General features: G+C 40.7%; 1 protein-coding gene across 4 annotated transcripts in view; it reads left to right on the forward strand.

Moving 5' to 3' along the window:
• rusc2 (RUN and SH3 domain containing 2) overlaps nt 1-23,039 on the forward strand; it is a 117,903-nt gene that overhangs the window by 89,136 nt on the left and 5,728 nt on the right. For all 4 annotated transcript variants that reach the window (XM_072252485.1, XM_072252483.1, XM_072252484.1 and 1 more), the window contains 3 exons: nt 2,550-2,655; nt 3,741-3,787; nt 12,790-13,771. In XM_072252485.1, coding sequence (XP_072108586.1) covers nt 2,550-2,655; nt 3,741-3,787; nt 12,790-13,771 — 1,135 coding nt within the window. The remainder of the gene's footprint in view (nt 1-2,549; nt 2,656-3,740; nt 3,788-12,789; nt 13,772-23,039) is intronic.

Genomic DNA, 23,039 nt, shown 5'->3' on the forward strand with positions numbered 1-23,039 from the left:
AGATCAAGTGGGGTGGTTGAATACTTAAATTGCAGGTATTAGTCAAACGTCATTGTTTGAAGTGCTAATATGAAAGGGCGTAAAGATGATTAGTGGAAAGTTTAAGGAAATAATACAAATTGTACCAGGGAAGGAAATTTGAGGAATGGTTGTCAGACCTTTGATCAAACACTAATAAAAAAAATAAAACAATGTTGTGAGATGGAGAAACTTAATTAAGGGAATGTCAAAGCACTGGTGCTAAGAGGCAACACTAAGATAAAAGGTCAGCTCTGATCTTTCTGAATGTCAGAGCAAGTGTGAAGGGCTCAATGACCTTCTCCTGCTTCAATTCCTTGTGTTTTCATGAGAGGAGATAAGACAACAAAAAGGAAGATTTCTGATAGGTTACATGTCTAGAAAAACTAAATCACGTTGTTCCCCTTCTCTTCACATTCTTTCTCCCCACACTATGATCTTTTCTCCCACTTTTCTCCCTTTTGATCCCCACCTCTCTCTTTATTCCATGGTCTGCTGTCCTGTCTTATCAGATTCCATCTTGATACATACAATGAGGCGACGCAAAGCAGGTCAGATATCATCGATGAAGAGAAATGAACAGTCAACATTTCGGGCTGTTCATTTCTCTACGTAGATGCTACCATCATCAGGAGTGGAATGAATGAGAGCAGAAGCCAAAATGAAATGGTGGAGAGAGGGCGGAAAGCATGACCTGGCAGGTAATAGCTGAATCCACCTGAGGGGGGAAGGTAGGTAGATGGGAGGGGAGGGTGGTAAGTGGGAATGATGTGAGATGGTGGGAGGTGATCGTCAGAGGAGGCAAAGAGGCAAAATTTCATGATATATGCCAGTGATATTAAACCTGATGCTGATCAAGATGGAATCTGATAAGGGAGGATAGTAGACCATGGAATAAAAAGAAGGAGATGGGGATCAAAAGGGAAAAAAGTGTGCAGAAAAGTGGGAGAAAAGATCATAGAGTGGGGAGAAGGAATGTGAAGAGAAGGGGTGAAGGGGCCAGAGGGACATGGGAAAGTAAAATGGTGTGGAGAAGAGAGGAGTTGTTACTGGAAGTTAGGGAAATTGAAGTTGATGCTGTCAGGTTGGAGACTAACCGGACGGAAAATGAGGCATTGTTCATTTAATCTGCATCTAGCCTTGATTTTGGTAGTAGCGGAAGTGTAGACAGACGTATCAGTGTGGGATTGGGAAGTGGATTTAAAATGGCTAGTCACTGGGAGGTATTGGCTGCTATGGCAGATAGAGCAAAGGTGCTTGACGAAGTGATTCCTCAATTTGCCTTGGGTCTTACTGATGTACATAGCAGAGGCCACACATTGCTCTGAAGAAAAGTACTGAGGATCGGTTCAAAAGTATTTAACTGTGTTTAGACAATCAAACAGAACACAGGCAAATATTTGTTCTATATGATAGAATTTCAATCTCAGAGTATATTCGTCGAGAAGAACATGTGATCTTTGTTTTGACAACATTTGATTAAAATTGATCTTTGCAGATGGAGAATGCAAACAACCTGAGCCACAAACACTGAAGCAGAAGACAATGGAATGTAAAGTTCTGCTTCATTAATTAAATGGCCTAATCTTGCCTTCACTGCTACTAAGGGATTCAAAGTACAAGTCTCCTTTGCAGGGAGGCACGTCCTTTATACTTAGTTCACCTAAGCATTGAAATTTGAAATCCTTTACTCAAGTAGAGGGTTAAAAAAAATTGATGGTCCAAAAAAAAATCTCAGCTGTACACTCTTTGTCATAGTTTCTTATCTATGTTGATAATTTTCCATTTATTCCTTGGTGCTGAATTTTGTTAATCAACATTTTATGTGGTTCTTAGCCAAATGCTTTCTGAAAATACCTGCAGATAATAACTATTGCATTCTTTCATCAACCTTCTCTGTCATCTTGTCAAAAAATTCAGTCAGGCTAGCTAATCTTTGCTGTATATGAAATAATCAATCGGTCTAGTTGCATGTGCCCTTAATTAATGTTATAGGCATCCGTTAGTCTCGTGAGACCATGGATTTGCGCCTTGGAAGGTTTCCAGAGCGCAGGCCTGGGCTAGGTTGTATGGAAGACCGGCAGTTGCCCATGCTGTTAATGTTAAGTTCACAGAAATCTTTACAGTTTTCTTTATTCATTTAAAAATGATGAATATCTGCTGGTGAAACTGTAACAAATGTCCAGGAGACGAAAGTTACTTCTGTACTTCAGAATTGTAATTCATGGCTCCAGGTATGATCTATATCACTGCGGCAACCAGTGTACGTAGAACATAGAATATAGAACATTACAGCACAGTACAGGCCCTGTAGCCCACAATATTGCCCTGATCTTTTGACAAATAAGACCAATCTAACCCTTCCCTCCTACATAGCCCTTCATTTTCCTATCATCCATGTGCCTATCTAAGAGTATCTTAAATGCCCCTACTGTGTCTGCCATGGTTAGAAATTTGTGATAACATTGAATGTTTCAAATAAAATGTTTTCTTTCATTGTTGTTTTACTACTCAATCTTTTGTCTCTTTAGGTCCTTCTACCAAGGCACTCAATAATCTTTTTTGCAAGATAAGCCAGTACTCTGAATTAATGAGTCACAGCACAAGGTTTAATGCATTCATCTTTGGCCTTCTAAAGTAAGTCCTTGCTAACTATAAGAATTTGAAAGTGATATTGTAATTGCAATAGAAGTATTCAAAATACTGAAAAGAATTTCACATGTATTACAAGATTATTACTAACTTTGGTAGAATATAAATTATTTTAGTAAAGTTTTTATTGACTTTTTAATCAATTTGAAAACTTCGTATATCAAAGGACAGTAGAATTGTCTAATAAAATTTACTTGTGTAATTCATACAGAGCTTTAAATATTTTGACATAATTCACTGAGTCATTTTTTGGACTGTAAGTAAACCCAAAGTCAGTGCAGGCACCTAGTGCAGATAATGGACTGCCTTCATGCTGTTGATGATACCATATTCCAAATCTTCATTTTAATTGTAACATTCAAGATTATTATCGATACCTTCAAGTTCTTAAGTTCACTACTTCAACAAGTTCCTATCTTGTTGAAATAGTGAAATCATTCCATTTTCATTCCTGGCTATTTCTGGCATCTCCAAGCCTGAACACTTAAAACCACAGTGAGCAAAACAGTTCAGAATTGTTTCACTGCTTATTTCTCGCTAACTATCAGTGTCAGAAATTGCTGCTTTTTGAAGACAAACACACACAACTGACACTATTTAAATGCTGTTCGCTCAAAGCACAGTTTAGTGTATAATGGCCACATAACTGCAGGTGACTAATGGTACTTAGAAACTGTTCAGCAACAGTTTCCTGCCCCAATTAAGGGGCATAGTGTCGGAATTAAATAAAGATAATCCTGGCTATTTCTCAATTAGTTTTGTTCTTTTAGTGTTGTATCTAATAAGCAGCTGCCCCAATTAACCAGAAACCACTGTACATTGTTTCTACCCTCGGTGCTCAATTTTTAAGATTTTCCCTAGATTGGTATAAAGTTGATTTCTTGTGGATTCAAAATGCTTCCAGGAGCTACCTCTGTGCAGTAACTAAAGTTGAATTGTACAATGTGTGACAAAATACAAGCTGATAGCTTTTAGTTAACATATAAATAAACTTTAATCCAGGTTTAAGTATTTAAGTGAGTTTGAAAGCCAGCTTAACATTTTGTTTTACTATTTTGTCTTTAATACAGTATCAGATCATTGGAGTTTTGGTTTAATCACTTGTATAATCATGAAGGTAAGATCACTATTGCTAGATTTTTTCAATTAAGTAGTTTACTGTGACTAATGCTGTTCTTTAATGGTCCGTGCTGGGCCCATTGTTATGTGTCATCTGCATTAATGATTTGGATGAGAATATATGAGGAATAGTTAATAAATTTGAAGATGATACTAAAAGAGGTAGCATGAAGAGGAGTATCAAGAATTCCAGTGGGAACTCGATCAATGGGATAGGTGGTGCTGCGGAATGGTAAATGGAATTTAATTAGATTATGTTATAATTACAAAATGATCATTTTCTGTGACAAGACATTGGTGAGGCCATATTTGGAATATTGTGTTCCGTTTTGTGTTCCTGTTATTGGAAGTATGTGCTTAAACTGGAAAGAGTACACAAAAGATTTACAAGGACATTGCCAGGATTTGAGGAACGGAGATATAGGAAGAGGTTTAGATAAACTGTCTTTACTCCCTGAGCGCAGGAGACTGAGGATTCAGAGGTATATAAAATCACAGGGGCACAGATAGGGTGAGTCATCTTTGTTCCAGGGCTGGGTAAACAAAAATTAGAGGCTGTAGATTTTTGAGCGGTGAACAGTTTAATGAGAATATGAGAGGCAATGTTTTTACACAGTGAGTGATAGATGTATAGAACTATATATGGAATATATACTAGAGGAGGTGAATGAGGCAGATACATTAGATAACAAGTATGGATAGGTATATTGATCTAGGGTCAAGTTCAAAGTAAATTTATTATCAAAATGTTGAGAACATGAGATGAGTCCTTGAAAGTGAGTCCAGTGGTGGGGTGAGTGAAGTTGAGACAAGAATGGGATTTAGAGGGATATGTGATAAGTACTGGGAAATGGGATTAGCTTGGCTATATATGCATCTTGGTTGGTTATGACACATATGGACCAAAGGGCTTTTTTTCTATGCTGTATGACTGTATGACTCTACTTGTGTAACACTATCAACTCTGAATTAGAAATTCCTGGTAGGCTATGGAACTACCAGGAATGTAGCTAGATAAGTAGATCTGTAGTGGCCATTTGAGAGACTTGGCTGGCACCAGGGCAGGAACGGATTCTCAATATTCCTGGATTTCAGTGCTTTAAAAGGGATAGAGAGGGCGGAAAAAGGGGAGGAGGGGTGGCATTACTGGTCAGGGATACTATTACAGCTACAGAAAGGGTGGGTAATGTAGCAGGATCCTCTTTTGAGTTAGTATGAGTGGAAGTCAGGAACAGGAAGGGAGCAGTTACTCTATTGGGGGTATTCTATAGGCCCCCTGATAGCAGCAGAGATACAGAGGAGCAGATTGGGAGGCGGAAAGGTGCAAAAATAACCGGGTTGTTATCATGGGTGACTTTAACTTCCCTAATATTGATTGGCACCTGATTAGTTCCAAGGGTTTAGATGGGGCAGAATTTGTTAAGTGTGTCCAGGATGGATTCCTGTCACAGTATGTGGACAGGCCGATTAGGGGGAATGGCATACTAGATCTAGTACTAGGTAATGAACCGGGTCAGGTCACAGATCTCTCAGTGGGTGAGCATCTGTGGGACAGTGACCACCGCTCCCTGGCCTTTAGCATTATCATGGAAAAGGATAGAATCAGAGACGACAGGATAATTTTTAATTGGGGAAGGGAAAGTTATGAGGCTATAAGGCTAGAACTTGTGGGTGTGAATTGGGATGATGTTTTTGCAGGGAAATGTACCACGGACATGTGCAAACTTGCAGCAGGAGGAATATGGGTGAGAAAAATAGCGAGCCATAGGTGTTGTTAGTGTGAACAACAGGTGGCTCTCAGTGGATGGCAAAGAAAAAAGCAGTGCGAATCAGGAAAAAAAAAGGCTGGCTAGAGCAGAAAGGAACATGGCTAGAAAGAGCTGTGCAAGAGAGATGGTGAGCAACAGCCAGTGGTGAGAAAGAGTTGATAAAGGCACAAAATACAAGAAAATAGGAACAGAGCTGGGCTATCAGACTCTTCAAGACTGTACTACCATTCAAGATGTTCATGGCCCTTACTCCTCTTTTGTGCCAGATCCTCATGACACTTAGATATATATTTGAAAAACTGGACTATCTCCACCTTAAATATATCTAATGGTCCACATTCACTTCCACCACTCCCACAGGCAGAAAATTCCAATGATTCACCACCCTCTGAGGGAAGAGATTTCTGCACACCTTAGTCTTAAACGACTGGCCCTTTTATTTCATAGTTGTGTCCATTTTGTGATTTTTTTTTCTAAACTTAATCGTTAGGACAATCTTCTCAGCCCAGAAATTAGCCTGGTGAATCCCTTTTGGACTTCCTCCAGTACCACATTTTTTTTAGGTATGGGGAACAAAACTTTGCACGGAGTTCCAGATTTGATCTCACCAGCATCCTATACAGAATCTCCCTATTGCGAAACACAATCCTGTTTGCAGAAAGACCAAAATGTTGTTTGCCTTTATAACTACTTTTTGTGATTCGTGCATTAGGACGCTTAGATTCCTCTAAACTTCACTCATTTGCAGTTACTGTCCATTTATAAAATATTGATTTGACCTCTCTTACTGAAGTGCATGACTTCCAAGTTTTCACTTATCACACAATCTAGCTATAACCCTTCAAAGAATTACTAACTCCTCATCACAATTTGCCTTTCCACCTATTATTTGCTATTATTGGCAAACTTGGAAACCTTACCTTTTGTTCCATCCTCCAGGTCATTGCCAAAATTATTAAACCCGCTGATAAGGGGGGTGCTGTTGTAGTCTGGCATACTGACCTCTACCTTGCGGAGGCACAGCGACAACTCGCGGATACCTCCTCCTATTTACCCCTCGATCGTGACCCCACTAAGGAGCACCAGGCCATTGTCTCCCACACCATCACCGACTTTATCCGCTCAGGGGATCTCCCATCCACTGCTACCAACCTTATAGTTCCCACACCTCGCACTTCCGGTTTCTACCTCTTACCCAAGATCCACAAACCTGCCTGTCCTGGCCGACCTATAGTCTCAGCTTGCTCCTGCCCCACCGAACTCGTTTCTGCATACCTCGACATGGTTTTATCCCCCCTTGTTCAATCCCTTCCTACCTATGTTCGTGACACTTCTCACGCTCTTAAACTTTTCGATGATTTTAAGTTCCCTGGCCCCCACCGCTTTATTTTCACCATGGATGTCCAGTCCCTATCTACTTCCATCCCCCATCAGGAAGGTCTCAAAGCTCTACGCTTCTTTGTGGATTCCAGACCTAATCAGTTCCCCTCTACCACCACTCTGCTCCGTCTAGCAGAATTAGTCCTTACTCTTAATAATTTCTCCTTTGGCTCCTCCCACTTCCTCCAAACTAAAGGTGTAGCTATGGGCACCCGTATGGGTCCTAGCTATGCCTGCCTTTTTGTTGGCTTTGTGGAACAATCTATGTTCCGTGCCTATTCTGGTATCTGTCCCCCACTTTTCCTTCGCTACATCGACGACTGCATTGGCGCTGCTTCCTGCACGCATGCTGAGCTCGTTGACTTTATTAACTTTGCCTCCAACTTTCACCCTGCCCTCAAGTTTACCTGGTCCATTTCCGACACCTCTCTCCCCTTTCTAGATCTTTCTGTCTCTGTCTCTGGAGACAGCTTATCCACTGATGTCTACTATAAGCCTACTGACTCTCACAGCTATCTGGACTATTCCTCTTCTCACCCTGTCTCTTCCAAAAATGCCATCCCCTTCTCGCAATTCCTCCGTCTCCGCCGCAACTGCTCTCAGGATGAGGCTTTTCATTCCAGGACGAGGGAGATGTCTTCCTTTTTTAAAGAAAGGGGCTTCCCTTCCTCCACTATCAACTCTGCTCTCAAACGCATCTCCCCCATTTCACTCCATCCTCCCGCCACCCCACTAGGAATAGGGTTCCCCTGGTCCTCACCTACCACCCCACCAGCCTCCGGGTCCAACATATTATTCTCTGTAACTTCCGCCACCTCCAACGGGATCCCACCACTAAGCATATCTTTCCCTCCCCCCCCTCTCTGCTTTCTGCAGGGACCGCTCCCTACGCGACTCTCTTTTCCATTCGTCCCCCCCATCCCTCCCCACTGATCTCCCTCCTGGCACTTATCCTTGTAAGCGGAACAAGTGCTACACATGCCCTTACACTTCCTCCCTTACCACCATTCAGGGCCCCAAACAGTCCTTCCAGGTGAGGCGACACTTCACCTGTGAGTCGGCTGGGGTGATATACTGCGTCCAGCGCTCCCGATGTGGACTTCTATATATTGGCGAGACCCGACGCAGACTGGGAGACCGCTTTGCTGAACACCTACGCTCTGTCTGCCAGAGAAAGCAGAATCTCCCAGTGGCCACACATTTTAATTCCACATCCCATTCCCATTCTGACATGTCTATCCACGGCCTCCTCTACTGTAAAGATGAAGCCACACTCAGGTTGGAGGAACAACACCTTATATTCCGTCTGGGTAGCCTCCAACCTGATGGCATGAACATCGGCTTCTCTAACTTCCGCTAATGCCCCGCCTCCCCCTCGTACCCCATCCATTTTTTATTTTTATACACACATTCTTTCTCTCTCTCTGTCTCTCCTTTTTCTCCCTCTGTCCCTCTGACTATACCCCTTGCCCATCCTCTGGTTCCTCCCCCCCCTTGTCTTTCTCCCCGGACCTCCTGTCCCATGATCCTTTCATATCCCCTTTGCCAATCACCTGTCCAACTCTTGGCTCCATCCCTCTCCCTCCTGTCTTCTCCTATCATTTCGGATCTCCCCCTCCCCCTCCCACTTTCAGATCTCTTACTAACTCTTCCTTCAGTTAGTCCTGACGAAGGGTCTCGGCCTGAAACGTCGACTGTACCTCTTCCTAGAGATGCTGCCTGGTCTGCTGCGTTCACCAGCAACTTTGATGTGTGTTGCTTGAAACGATTAAGGTGATCCCTGGGGTGCTCCATTATTTACGTCAGCCTGAAAAGGATCTATTTATTCCTGACAACCAGTATTCAACACATGCGAATGTACTTCCTCCAATGCCTTTGGGCTGTTAATTAATGCATCTTCCTCTTATATGGCATCTTGCCATACCTTTTGGAAATCTAAATACACTGCATCGATAGGTTCTCCTTTATTAGCTCTCCATGTCATATTTTTAAAGAATTCAAACAAATTTGTCAAATGTAATCTTATCTTTTATAAAAACCATGTCAATGGGGTTTGATTATATTCAGCTTTCCTAAATTATGAGTTCTTTCCTCGATTATTTCCTCTAGCATCTTGCCAACAATAGAGGTTAAACTAACTGGCTTATGGTTCCTCATGATATGGCTTCCTCCTACTATGTTCAAAGAATTGACATTGTCCGTTTCCAATCTTCAGATACCCTCCCAGAATTTCGTGAGTTTTGAAAAAATTCAAGCACTGTCTCTGCAGCTATTTCCTTTAACACCCTCAGGCTTGGACCATTGGATCCCATTGATCTCTCTACCTTTAGTCCCATGATTTTCGATGATACTATATCCTTGTGATTGAGGCTTTTATTAGTTTCTCCATGTTTTTTGAAATTATCCCATTTGTTGTTTAAAGGATATTTGCTGTGTCTTCCACAGTGAAGACTGATGCAAAAAAACTGATTCAATACATCTGCCACTCTTTGTTTTCTGTTTTTTATTCAGCAGCCTCATTCTCTACACTTTAGCTGTCTTCTTTCCATTTTTCTCATCTTATAAGCTTTTCAGTCGTTCCCTGCTGGATCCTGAAATATTTCCCATCCTCTGGCCTACCACTCACTAGCCTTTGCTGCCTTCAATTTAACATTCTCCTTGACTTGCTTTAGAATTCAAATTGGCTTCTCATTGACACTTGTACTGAGATACAGTGAAAAGTTTATCTTGTCTACTGTTCATACAGATCAAATCTTTACACAATGCATTGAAGTAGTACAAGGTAAAACAATAACAATGCAGAATAAGGTGTATCAGCTACAGAGGAAGTGTTGTGCAGGTAAACAATAACCACAGATTATGCCTCTTTCTCACGAAATCCCTCTTTCTAATTGGAATAAGTTCTTTCTGAGCATTATGAACCAATTGTTTAAATACCACCTGCAGACCAATCCCATAGCTTATTTTCACAGCTCACTTTAAGCAACTCCACCTTCAAAGCATTATGATTGTCCTTATTTTAGGCTGAAGTGCTTTTGTTCCTGTGATGCTCATCTTCAAATTGCAATTGTGATTTCAACATAAACTGATTCTAAAGTACATTACCTTACACTGACTCTATATCACAACTCAACACCATTCCAAAACATTGATTAATAACACTAGCCCACCTTCTTTTCCTTTGGCTTATTCTTTTGGAACACAATACAACTTGGAACGGCATCTCAGTAATAGCTATTTAATCTGTGCTTTCATCTTATTTTTATTGCAGATAAAGACTGTTAAACATTGGCATTTTTTTTAGTTTTATTAACTCTGAATTTGCAATTTGCTCTGTGCTGCATAATCTTGCTTGCATTTTCTGCCCCAGCATGCCACACTTTGCTTATCAATTTTCCCCTCAGAAATCCATGCCTCGCAATTCCTCATGATTCTCTGAACATTAATAGAATGAACTGCCAAAGGAAGTGGTTGAGACAGGTACAATAATAACACTTAAAAGTCACTTGGACGGGTACAGGTTTCCCCCGCCATCCGAAGGTAGAGCGTTCCTATGAAATGGTTCATGAGCCGATATGTCATAAAGCGAAGAAGCAATTACCATTTATTTACATGGGAAAAATTTGTGAACGTTCGTAGACCCAAAAACAACCTACCAAGTCATGCCAAATAACACATAAAACCTAAAATAACAGTAACGTATAGTAAAAGCAGGAATGATATGATAAGTACACAGCCTATATGAAGTAGAAATACTTATCTACAATCATTGCAGCACTGTTCTCCGTAGCGAAAATCTCACGCAAGTGCTCTGGGCAAAAACACGGCACAAGCGCTCTCCAGTAACCTTTAAGCTACGAAGCTGCCAAATCATACCAAATAACACCTACAAATACACAGCCTATATAAAGTAGAAATAATGTATGTACAGTGTAGAATCACTTATGGGAATCGGGAAGACATCAAGCACACTGATGATGGTGTGTTAGGCTGAGTCGTCGGAGGTTGGGGTGGTGCAGTGGCCCCCTCCCCCCAGGCCGCCGACCGATACCGATTCGCGGAGAATGCAGTGGTAGCCAGGATGTACCCAGCACATCTTTAAGAAAAAAGCTGAAATAAACAAGCTAATTTATTAGGTGCCGCCTGGCACGTAAATGTCGGCCCAGATCAGAGGTGACGCAATCAAAATTAAAGTTGTACTTTATCATTGCAGTGAAAATCTCATGCAGTTGCATCACGTTCAGTTCCTGAACGACTTCACTTTCAGTCCGTTTGCTACTGCATTCGGTTTCGATTGTTATCCTTTCCTCTTCCAATTGCATCAGCTCGTCATCTATCAGTTCTTAGTCATGGGATGCCAAAACCTCTTCAACATCATCTTCGTCAACTTCCACAAGCCAAACTCACTTTGTCCTTGCTTCGTTCACCACGGTCGAAACGCTTAATTACGTCTAGTTTTACGCTAAGTGTAACACCCTTACAAGCTCTTTTAGGCTTTTCCAATACCTTAGACTCATCTTGCTAACGGAGCTCACAGGCACATGTTTAAGCAATGCTGGCTAGAATGCGGTTCCGAATCCGGGGGAGAGCGGCTGCTCGGGGCGCGCACTACATTTTTTCGGGCGCTGCCTTTTTTCGTAACAGTGAAAACACCTTCTGTTAGCGAAAACAGGGAATTAATGTAGGTCTTTCTTAACAGTGAGGTTTCGTAAAGCGAACGTTCGAAAAGCGGGGGACACCTGTACTTGGATAGGAATTTCAGGGATATGGGTCAAAGAAGGGCAAATGAGAATAGCTTTCACGGGTATCTAGCTCATCATGGACATTTGGCCCAAAGAACCTGATTCTATGCTGTATTACTCTGTGTTTATGCTGTTTATGGAATCCTGGCTCCTTTTACTTAGTTTAAACCCCTATATACAACTCAATTTAAGTGGTTCACCAGGAAAACTCATAAATCTTGGTTCAGCATATAGATGATCAAGCATGTTTGCCTTGCACCCTGTCCATTCACTGCAGCCCTAATTCTTGAGCTCTCTTTAAACCCACTTGTTTCTTTTTGGTCATGCTCCCTTGAAACTAAGCAGATTTTGTTTCCTTTGCTCTCTTTAAATCTAATGGGTTATATTCTCACATTCCGTTTAAAAATTAATGGGTTTACTATAAAATATGTTATTATACTGTGTAACATCTTTAACATTTTGACCCAAAACACTGGATAATAACCATGAGAAAGTAGGCCCGAAACGTCGAGTATCTACTCATTTCTATAGATGCTGCCCAACCTAAGTTCTTCCAGCATTTTGTTGTGTTATTTGACAATAACATCCAATAGTCTGGCACCACCAAAGTACTGTGTGTACCAGATTAATAAATTTTTACTGCTGATGAAGAATTGTACCAAAAAATTTTGATTGGGCTTAGAATTTTATAAAATATTTACATCAGATTTTGGTGCCTTAGATTTCCATTCCAGCAGATATCATAATAATCTTAAATCTGTGGTGCAATTGTCAGATAATAAATCCAAGCCCTTTGGTGAGAAGCAGATTTTGTAAAATTAGCATAATGAATAAATCTAGTTTTGCATATACTTAAGTATTAGTCAAACATGTTGACAAACTGAGTCCTGACGAACGGTCTCGGCCTGAAACGTCGACTGCACCTCTTCCTAGAGATGCTGCCTTGCCTGCTGCATTCACCAGCAACTTTTATGTGTGTTGACAAACTGGTATTGTTGTGTTTCAGCCTACCTACATAATTGTACAGCAGCATTTTTTCCTCTTCTTGTGGCGTGTTCGATACTGAATACCTAAACTGTGACATTTCTTAATTTCTCTTTCTTTTTTAGATATTATTGGAATTCACTACCTGTCCACAGGCTTCCTAGCCCTGTCACACAGTGTTTGTCAGGCTCTGTTTGAGGAACTCCTGCTTTTGCTGCAGCCTCTTTCATTACTGCCTTTTGATCTAGATTTGATGTTTGAGCACCATGTTATTCAAATGAACAAAGAGCAACAAAAGAAGAAAGAACAGCTCAAAGTGAAGCAAGATCTCTTGCAGTCTGTGCACTCCACCTTCCAGCTGATGAGAACCAATGGCAGCAGTGATGGTGGGAATAAAAACTCTGGATCTCAGCAGAACAGGGAGGAGAAGCCACAAAGGATCATACAAAGTGTAGCTACTTTGAATGGTACAATGTCAAAAGATGCAATATTATTGGGTAAAGATGATAAAGAAGTGGAAAAAGTGGAGAGAATGCAAAAGGAGAAAGTAATGGACATAAAAAAGGACAAGCAAGCGGGATGGTGGTACCAACTTATGCAGAGTTCGCAGGTGTACATTGAAGGGTCTTCTGAAGAATCAAAGTTTGTAAAATGGGAGAAGAGAAAGAAGCAAAGTAATGGTGTTATGCCAGTACAGTTAGATATCGATGTGGAGAAGAGGTCAGTTCGAGAAGGTGTTGTAGAGGGATCAGAGAATAGGGCTATATCTGAGTTTCAAAATTCGGATATTTGCCATATGGCGCCTGGTCTGGCTACATCAAATGAAGTGGCATTAGCCACCAAGGAACTCCTAAAAAAGACTCAGCTTGAGAATTCTAAGATTGAAAACAAATCTTCTTGGATGGGGAGTCCTCCTGAATCTGTGCTACATGAACTTAAACATGGCAAAGTGAATGAGGGTGTGGCTTCATGTGAACAGCCAGAAAAAAAGCTAAATGTTGAGCACGCTGAAGGCAAGCAAGGAATGTGGCTAGGCCGACTCTTTGGTGCAAGTGTAAATCAGACTAGAAGGGAAGAAGCAAGACTGGTGAAATCACAGAAAAGCAGGTAAGGCGTTTTCTTATTATCGTGCTGAAGTAATGCTGCTAGAACCATAGCATTCATTCACACACATCTGATGTGGACATTGCTAGCAAGGTTGGTATCTAGCGGCTATCCAGTTGTTGGTGAGCTGATTGCATGTTAGACAACTACAGCCAGCAAATAAGATATAATTACAATGAGCCAACAATGTTCTAAGGCTAATAATCTGTCAAAGCATATAGAAAAGACAAATTTCCCCAGTCCAGGTGAAGGGTCTTAAAACTTCAAATTTTGATACCATTTCTCACCACCAGTGTGACCTTTCATTGATTACTTGTATATACTGTGCATGCCCACAGGAAACTGAATCTTAGGGTAGTACATATATCATGATGTGTACCTACTTTAATAATGATTTAACCTTGAGTTTTTGACCAGCCGAGTTCCTCCAGCACCTTACTTGTTGTTCTGGGTTCCAGCATCTTTTGTGTCTTCCTTCCCTAACATTCATTGGTGAACCAATAAGATTTTTTTTTATAACTATCTGGTATTTTCCTGTTTACTTTTATTGGAACCTTTAAAAAGAAATTTTTATGGAGTTCATTATCAGAATTTAAATGTCAGAGTGGTTTTAGAACCTGTGGCTCCAGGTCTTTCGTACAGGCCTGTAGATTAGTGTGCAACAAGACAGATATTGATCTTTACCCTTCCTTTATACCACTGCAGTCCTTAATGAAAAGTTCCAGGATTTAAATCAGTGAAGGAAAATGTCAGATTGGTGTATCAAATGGAAGGGAATTTGTACGTTATTATGCTCCTAAAATATTGAAATTCTTCACGGTAAAGATCACAAATGACATATCCTTGATAAATTATACAGCATGTACTGTTGTTTGTACAGTATGGTGAAGGGGCTGGATATTAGGTTCACTGGAGGTAGAACTTAGAATGGTACAGCACAGAAACGTGACAATGATTTTGTGCTGATCTAATTAGACTAGTAATCAAACAGTTAACTGAACTATACCCCTTCTGCATATACAAGTCCATATCCCTTCATTCTCGGCACATTTATGTGCCCCTTTAAGAGCATTTAAGCACTATTATCATATCTGCCTCTACTACCACTCCTGGCAGTGCATGCCAGGCACCCATCACTCTCTGTATAAAAATAGAACTTGCTCCCCACATTTCCTTTGAACTTCACCTTAAACATATACCCTCTACTATTACACATTTTGATTGTGGTAAAAAGATATTGACTGTCTATTCTGTTCTCCTCCTAATCTACAAGTTTCTAACGGATTTCCCCCTTAGCATTTGCTGCTCCAGAGAAAACAACCCAAATTTATCCAACCACTCCTCATAACACATGGTCTCTAATCCAGACAGTATCCTGACAAACCTCTCCTGCATCCTCTCCAAGGCTGCCACATCCTTCCTATATTGGGGTGATAAAAACTGAATACTATACCCCAGATGTGGCCTAACCAGAGTTTCGTAAAACTTCAACACAACTTCCTGACTCTTAAACTTAGTGCCTAGACTACTAAAGGCAAGCATGCAATACTGTATGCCCTCTTTACTCTCCTGTCAATTTGTGCAGCCTCTTTCAAGTATCAAGCATGCTGCTGTACCATGCATGAGGTCTAAGAGGTCTTACAGCTGCTACTATCTAAATCCTTTGTGAGTACTTTCTCGTACTCCAGATATAAGACTTATAGAATTAGAATTTATTTTATTCTTACATCCATTTCACAACATGTGGGAGTAAAAACCTTTGTTGTTTCTCTGTCGCTATGTTCAAGCAATAAGGAAGGGAAATGTGGGAGATATTGCCCAAACATTAAGATTGTATACATAATTATGTATACATGTATGTACAGTCAGATATGTAATCAGATCACTGTGTATTGATAAATCTGAAAGAAGCAGTTCCGGAGCCTGTTGGTCCTGGCCTTAGTGCTGCGGTACCGTTTGCCAGACAGGAGCAGCTGAAACAGTGTGTGTTTGGGGTGGCTGGAGTTCCTGATGATCCTCCGGGCCCTTTTTACACACCCGCTGCTATAAATGTCCTGAATAGAGGGAAGTTCACATCCACAGATTCGTTGGACTATCTGCACCACTCTTTGAAGTGCCCTGCGATTGAGGATAATACAATTCCTGAACCAGGCGGTGACACAGGCAGTCAGGATGCTCTCGATGGTTCCCCTGTAAAAAGTCCTGAGGATCTGGGGACTCATGACGAACTTCTTATAAATAATAATTGGATGTAGATATGTGGTAGTATTGAGTTTGCTGATAGCAAAAGTTCTAAACTCAAACAAAGATCTTCAGCCCTATTGGATATAAATAGCCACAAATTCTCTCACTAAAGGGGGATAACACTGCAACTACCCACTCTTCAAAGACTTCCCTCTTTCTTCTCCATTGTGAGTTTTATCTGCTAATACCCACTATTTGAGCACTGGGTCCTCCCTCCCTACCAAGAAGGCACTTCCAGTAACAAAATAGTTTAAAACGCAGTTCCTTTATTTACAGTGATACATGTTTGAATCCACACAATTTTAACACACATTTAGAACTCGAGGATTTCTATCTTAACCATTTATTTCCCAATTACAGAAAGTTCTAAAGCACAAAGCATTTCTTAAACTCAAAGAATTTCCAAAGCACAGGTACAATTCATGTAACCTTAGAGGACATAAAGCAAGTGCTCTGTTGCAGAAACCGAAGCTAGAGCAATGGATTCTATTCAACCTGTCTTCCTATCATTCTTTTTGATGTTCTTCAACCAGTCGCAATAAGCCTGAACTGCTCTCTACACTAATATACTTTTTTCCTATAACTTGAGTGACTCACAAACATAGGATATTTCTTCAGATGTCCTTTCAACACAAATAGTCTGAAAGCATTTTGGAGACATTGTACTTCAATGTCCTACCATTAATGTTGTAATGCTGTGAAGCTAACTTCCTTGAGTACAAAAAAACTTTCCGACTGTAAATACATCAGTTATGAATAAACTCTTTTCTGGCTTCCATTTGGTACAGGTATTGACTATAACAGGCGTTTTGATGACAAGCTCTGCCATCTTCTTCGGGGATGATGCATGGGTATGTGTAGACTGGTGGGAATGTCTATACTGTCGTCCATCCCTCCTAATTGTTTAGTTCTCATCGAATCAAGTTACCACTCTCCCACCTTGTTTACAATCGAATTCCAGTTCGTACTTAGAGTGAGATCTTTGTCTTTGCTAAAATTCTTTTTCACTAGTTTTATTTCAATGACTTCCTTTATCAGGCAGTTCCAAAAGCCATTGGCGCGACATAGTAGATTTGTGCTCAAAGTCAATCATATGGCCGTTGCAAATGCAGTGTTCTGCTACCGCCAATTTCTCTGGGTAACGCAAATGGATATACCTCCTATGTTCCTTGATGCAGGTTTCCATTGTGCTGTCTAGCTGATATAGACTGTTCTGCATTCACGGGGAATCTTGTGAATGCCAGCTGACCCAAATTCCAGGTCATCTTTGACCCACATCAGCTGTGACTTGACCTTCCTTATGGGTTTGTGAGTATTAATCTGGTATTTCTTCAGTATCCTGGCGATCCTTCCAGAAACCATGGAAGTATAGAGAAGACAGGCAGTAGCAATGGGGTCCTCCTTGTTGTTAGGTTTCCTGGTTTTTCTGTCAGCTCTTTTAAGGGCCTGATTGATTTCCTTCACATTATATCCATTCCTTACGAACATCGTGTGTAATCATCTTATTTCCTCAGGGAGACTCTACAGGTCCAAAATAGTTTTTGCCGGTTAATCAAGATAAAAAGAACCACTCTATGTTGGGAAGTGTAATGGTGTGTTATTGTTGAGGTACAAGTCTGTAAGACCACAAGTCCATATGAGTGGGTTTCTGTTAGATACCATGTCCGAGGCTACCATTCAGTTTTCGTCGTATTAGAATGTCCAGGAATGGGAGCCATCTATTCTTATTCATCTCTAGTGCAAACTGAAAGCTTGGATATATACTGTTCAGATGGTCGTGGAACTTTAGGAGTGCCTGGAGTCTATGAGGACACACTACGAAGTATACATTGACGCATCTGAAGAAGCATTTGGGACATAGGGGCGATGAACTCAGAGCCCTCTCCTCAAATTCCTAGCAATAGTCGGGGACAAGGGCGATCCCATGGCCACAATGTCCCTTTGTTCATAGTAGTTCCCCTTATGGAAGAAGTACATTAATGTAAGGGTGTGTTAAGACAAGTCATTGGTACCCTTATCAAACCTTGGCCATAGGAGGACCCAGATATCCTTAATGGGAACTCTCGTGAACAAGGACACCACGTCAAAACTGCCCATTATATCCTCCAGGTTCAGCTGGATATTGGTTATTAAAGCACTAGATCCTTTTTCACATTATAGTTATTGATATGCTAATATTATCCAGCTATTCTGCAAGCATCCTTGAACCAAGCAACTTAAGAGTCAACTTGTCTGTTTGAAACAAACCGAATTAAACAAGCCATTGTCTTATACTGTAACTCAAGCAGTAATAAAGCAGATGTAGTGAGCTAAACCTTGTGTCTTCCGGGTAGAACAATACTTGTTTTTAACCTCAAAGTGGTTAGTGCTTGACATTTACATTCTGAGAACTGACTTTACTTTACAACCAGAAGTCAAACAACTGTTAGTTGGAAGTTTACTTACATACATTTAGTTGTGATCTTACAAGTAGCAGGTACTGTGTTTAGAAAGTAAGATTAGCAACCAAGAAAGAGAAGGAGCCTACTGGCTAAGAAGTGAATGTGCATCACAGAGGTATGCTAGGAACAACTGGAAATCCACTTTATAGCATCCTTTAATTTAAAAACAGCAATTTAAGACAAACTTTTTATTAGTTTAGATTGTAGCATACCCATCTCTGAGCTAAATGCTGAGTACATCCAAGGAGATACCAGTGACTGCAGTAACTGGCAACAGAGATAAGTCCCAAGGAAGGATATGAACTGCCCAGCGGATTATCGGCACCCAATTGCCCACCGTTGAGAACATCTACCATAAACGCTGCCTGGGCAGGGCGAAAAGCGTTATCAGGGATGCATCTTACCCTAACCATGGACGTTTTACTCTCCTCCCATCCGGTAGGCGCTACAGGAGCCTCCGCTCCCACACCAGCAGGCACAGGAAGAGCTTCTTTCCTGAGGCTGTGACACTGCTGAACCTCTCATTACAGTACTAAGCAGTATTGCATCCGTATTGTACTGTCTCAGTACTTTTATATTTGTGTGCTGTAGCTCTTTTTTAATTTGCAGTTATTTTGTAAATAACACTATTCTTTGCATTTCTGGTCAGATGCTAACTGCATTTTATTGGCTTTGTATCTGTACTCGGCATAATAACAATAAAGTTGAATCTAATCTAATATGTGGCTATAGTAGCAAGTCTAGGTGACTAGGTGAGAGTGTAGTCAAAGAACAAGAGATCCAGTGTATACATCTGTAATAAAAGTATTTCAAAATTTGTTCCTGGTTCTTTTCTGACTCAGCAGCAAAAGGTATCCACACACAAAGGAGGCCCTGTATATGTATTAAAGGTTATAAGAAATTACTTCAGATTTATATAGAAAATAAAATACAAAATGAAAGAGTGATTAGTAAAGTGGTAAACAAACAAAATAATACTAGTCACTCAGCCACTCTACACAATAAGCTGCCAGAGGGAACTTCAGATGCCCGACAGCTTTTCCAATCTCTGTCTCTCCCTTTCTCCCTGCCTCTCTCTCCAGCTCTTAGCACGTCGTAATCCAGCTAAGAGAGGATTCACACATGCACAAATAATCCTTTTTCATACTCTGCAATATCTTTTTGAAAATCAATCATAACATCTTGCCCCAGTACTTTTCCAGACAAATATGTTTTTACCCATTATTACTCGCAAGGCTGTAGTTAAGACTGAAGCTCTCAAAACATAGCTGTGGGCTGGTTTCCTTGTGCATTCTCAAATCCCAGACTAACACTATTTTGTCTTAGAAATTTTCATTTTGTATTACACATTTTAGCATATACCAGGGAGGCATGAAATTTAACTAAGATGTGTACAAAATGCTGGAGGAACTCAGCAGATTAGGCAGCATCTATGAAAATAAATGAACAGTTGTTGTTTTGGGCTGAGATCCTTTGTCAGCACTGGAAAAGAAGGAGGAAGAAGCCACTATAAGAGGGTGGGGGAGGAGGAGTACAAGTTAGAAGGTGACAGGTGAAGCCAGGTGGGTGGGGAGAGATGTTGAAGTAAGAAGCTGAGAGTTGATAGGTGAAAAAGGTAGAGGGCTGGAGAAGACAGTATCTGATAGGAGAGGAGAGTGGATCATAGGAGAAAGGGAAGGAGGATGAGTACCAGGGGGAGATAACAGGCAGGTGAGGAGAAGACGCAAGATGGTCCAAAATGGGAATGGAAGAAGAGGGAATGGGGAAGGGGGAAAACTATTGGAATTCAGAGAAATCAATGTTCGTGCCATCAGGTTGGAGGCTATAAATTTGGAATATGAGGTTTTGCAAATTTAACTTTCCTTACAACATCCTACTTCAGTGATATGACACGATACTCAAGCCTAAGAAGCAGTTCAATGTATACTGCCACTACTACCTTAAAGAGATGTTAAACTGAGGCCCTATATGCAGCCTCAGATGTGTGCTTTCCTGAGAAACATCATTTAAACCTAACTGATATTTATCTTTAAATCTATGTCACTGAGAAGTATAGTTACTGTCTGTACCATTGCCGTTTATTGCACAGGCTGTCTGTGCATTATAAAATTGACTACAGTTGAAAATCACTCCACTGACTGGAAAGCATTTGGGAAGTCCAAGGTTGTGAAAGGTATTATTCAAATACACATTTCTTGTTGTTGCTAAAGTTTGTAAGCTGTTTTTACTCCTAATAATCTGTATACTTTTATTATATTCTTCTTGCTTACATTAGTAGGATTATGGCCAAATTATTGGTGCTATTTCATTATTCTAATTATTTCTGATCCCATTCTCATCTTGAGCTGGATTCATCAGTCCAAATTGAGATATTTGGCACATTATTCTGGACTGCATTAAAATGTATAAGAACATAGAACAGAACAGTACAGCACAGGAACAGGCCCTACGTCCCACAATGTTGTCCACAACTAGCTACATTAGTAATCAAACAGTTAACCTAACTAATCTCTGCTGCCTAAAACTTGCCCCTCACAACTCCTTAGAACTTACCCCTTCTTATCTTAAATGCATGCCTCCTGGTGTTATACATTTCAAACCTGGAAAAAAGATGCTGTCTGTCTAATCTAGGTATGCCTGTCAATCTTATAAACCTCTATTAGATCTTCCCTGAGCCTTTGGCATTCCAGAGAAAATTATCCAAGGTTGTCCAACCTCTCATAATAACACACACCCTCTAATCCTGGCAGCATCCTGATAAACCTCTTCTGCACCCTTTCTAAAGCCTTGACTTCCTTCCTGTAATGGGGTGACCACACCTGTATGCCATACCCAAGATGCAACCTAACTAGTTTTATAAAGCTACAACATATCTTCTTGACTTTTGAACCCAATGCCTCAAATAATAAGAGCAAGCATGCTATATGCCTTTGTAACCATCCTATCAGCACGTGTAGCCACTTTTGGAGAGCTATAAACTTGCACTTCAAGATTCCTCTGCTCATCAAGACTGCTAGGGGTCTTGTCCTTAGCAGTGTACTGCCTCTTTACATTTGACCCTCTAAGGTGCAACACTTCACATTTGGCTTGGTTAAACTTCAACTGCCATTTCTCCACCCATATCTGCACTGCTGTATATTCTGTTGCATTCTTTGCCATTCATCTACACTATCCACAACACCACCAAACTTTGTATCTTCTGCAAACTTACTGACCCACCCATCTAAGTTTTCATTTATATACTATACATCACAAACAGCAGAGGTCCCAGTACTGATCCCAGCAGGACACCACTATTCATAGACCTCCAACTAGAATAAGTCCCTTTGACCACTACCTGCTGTCTTCTATGGGCAAGACAGTTCTGAATCAAAATGGCCAATTCTCCCTGGATCCCATGCATCTTAATCTTCTGGATGAGCCTCCCATGAGGAACCTTGTCAAATGCCTTACTAAAATAAAATCCAAGTAGTCAACATCCACAGCTCTACCTTCATTAATCACCCTTGTCACCTTGTCAAAAAACTTAACCAAGTTAGCAAGACGTGACATGCTGGCTGTCCCTAATTAGGCCATGTTTTTCCAAATGTTCATAAATCCTATCCCTAAGAATTCTCTCTGGTATCTTCCCTACCACTGACATGGGACTCACCAGCCTACAATTTCCTGGATTATTCCTAGTTCCCTCCTAGAACAATAGAACAAGACTAGCTACTCACCAGTCTACCAGGAGCTCATCTGTATTTAGAGAGGACACCAAAATATTGATCATGGCCCAACAATCCCTCACTTGCCTCTTTAAATCACCTGGATTATATCACATCAAACCCTGGGGACATCCATTTAATTCTCTTTAAATGACTCACCATAGTCCAATGACCTACCAGGTAGATTAATTGGTTACTGTAAATTGTCCTGTGATTAGGTTTGGGTTAATCAGGTTTGTTGGGGGTTGCTGGGGCAGCATAGCTCAAAGGGCTGGTAGGGCTTACTCCCTGCAGGATTACTAAAATAAAATTTAAAAATAATAAAACACTATCTCCTCCTTTACCTTTAAATGCCCTAGCATATTATTACTCTCATCACTGTTCTCTACATCAATGTTTACTAAAGAGATGGAGCTAGAGGATAGAAAGTACTCATTAGGGACATCACCCATATCCTTTGCATCCAAGCAAATGTTACTTTATCCTTGAGTGGCCCCACCTTTGCACTAGTTATCCTCTTGCTCCTAATATATGTATAGAATACCTTGGGATTCTCTTTCATCCTACTTGCTAAGGACTTCTCATGGCCCCTCCTGGCTTTCCTAGTTCCCTTCTTCTTTTCTGGCTTATTTATAATCCTTAAAGATTCTATTTAATTCCAGTTTCCTAAGCTGTACATACTTTCTCTTTTTCTTCTTTACTAAGTTCCTGTCCTTCCTCGACATCCCAGGTTCTCTTACCTTGCCATTCTTCTGACTGGATCGTACTTTGTCCATTTGGTCCTTAAATACCCTCCACATATCTGCTGTGGACCTGCCCAAAAACAGCTGTTTCCAATTAAGTCTCCATAGTTCCTGCCTAATACTCTCAGTGTTTTCC

The sequence above is a fragment of the Mobula birostris genome, chromosome 3 (genome assembly GCF_030028105.1).
Source record: "Mobula birostris isolate sMobBir1 chromosome 3, sMobBir1.hap1, whole genome shotgun sequence".
Taxonomy (NCBI): Eukaryota; Metazoa; Chordata; class Chondrichthyes; order Myliobatiformes; family Myliobatidae; genus Mobula; species Mobula birostris.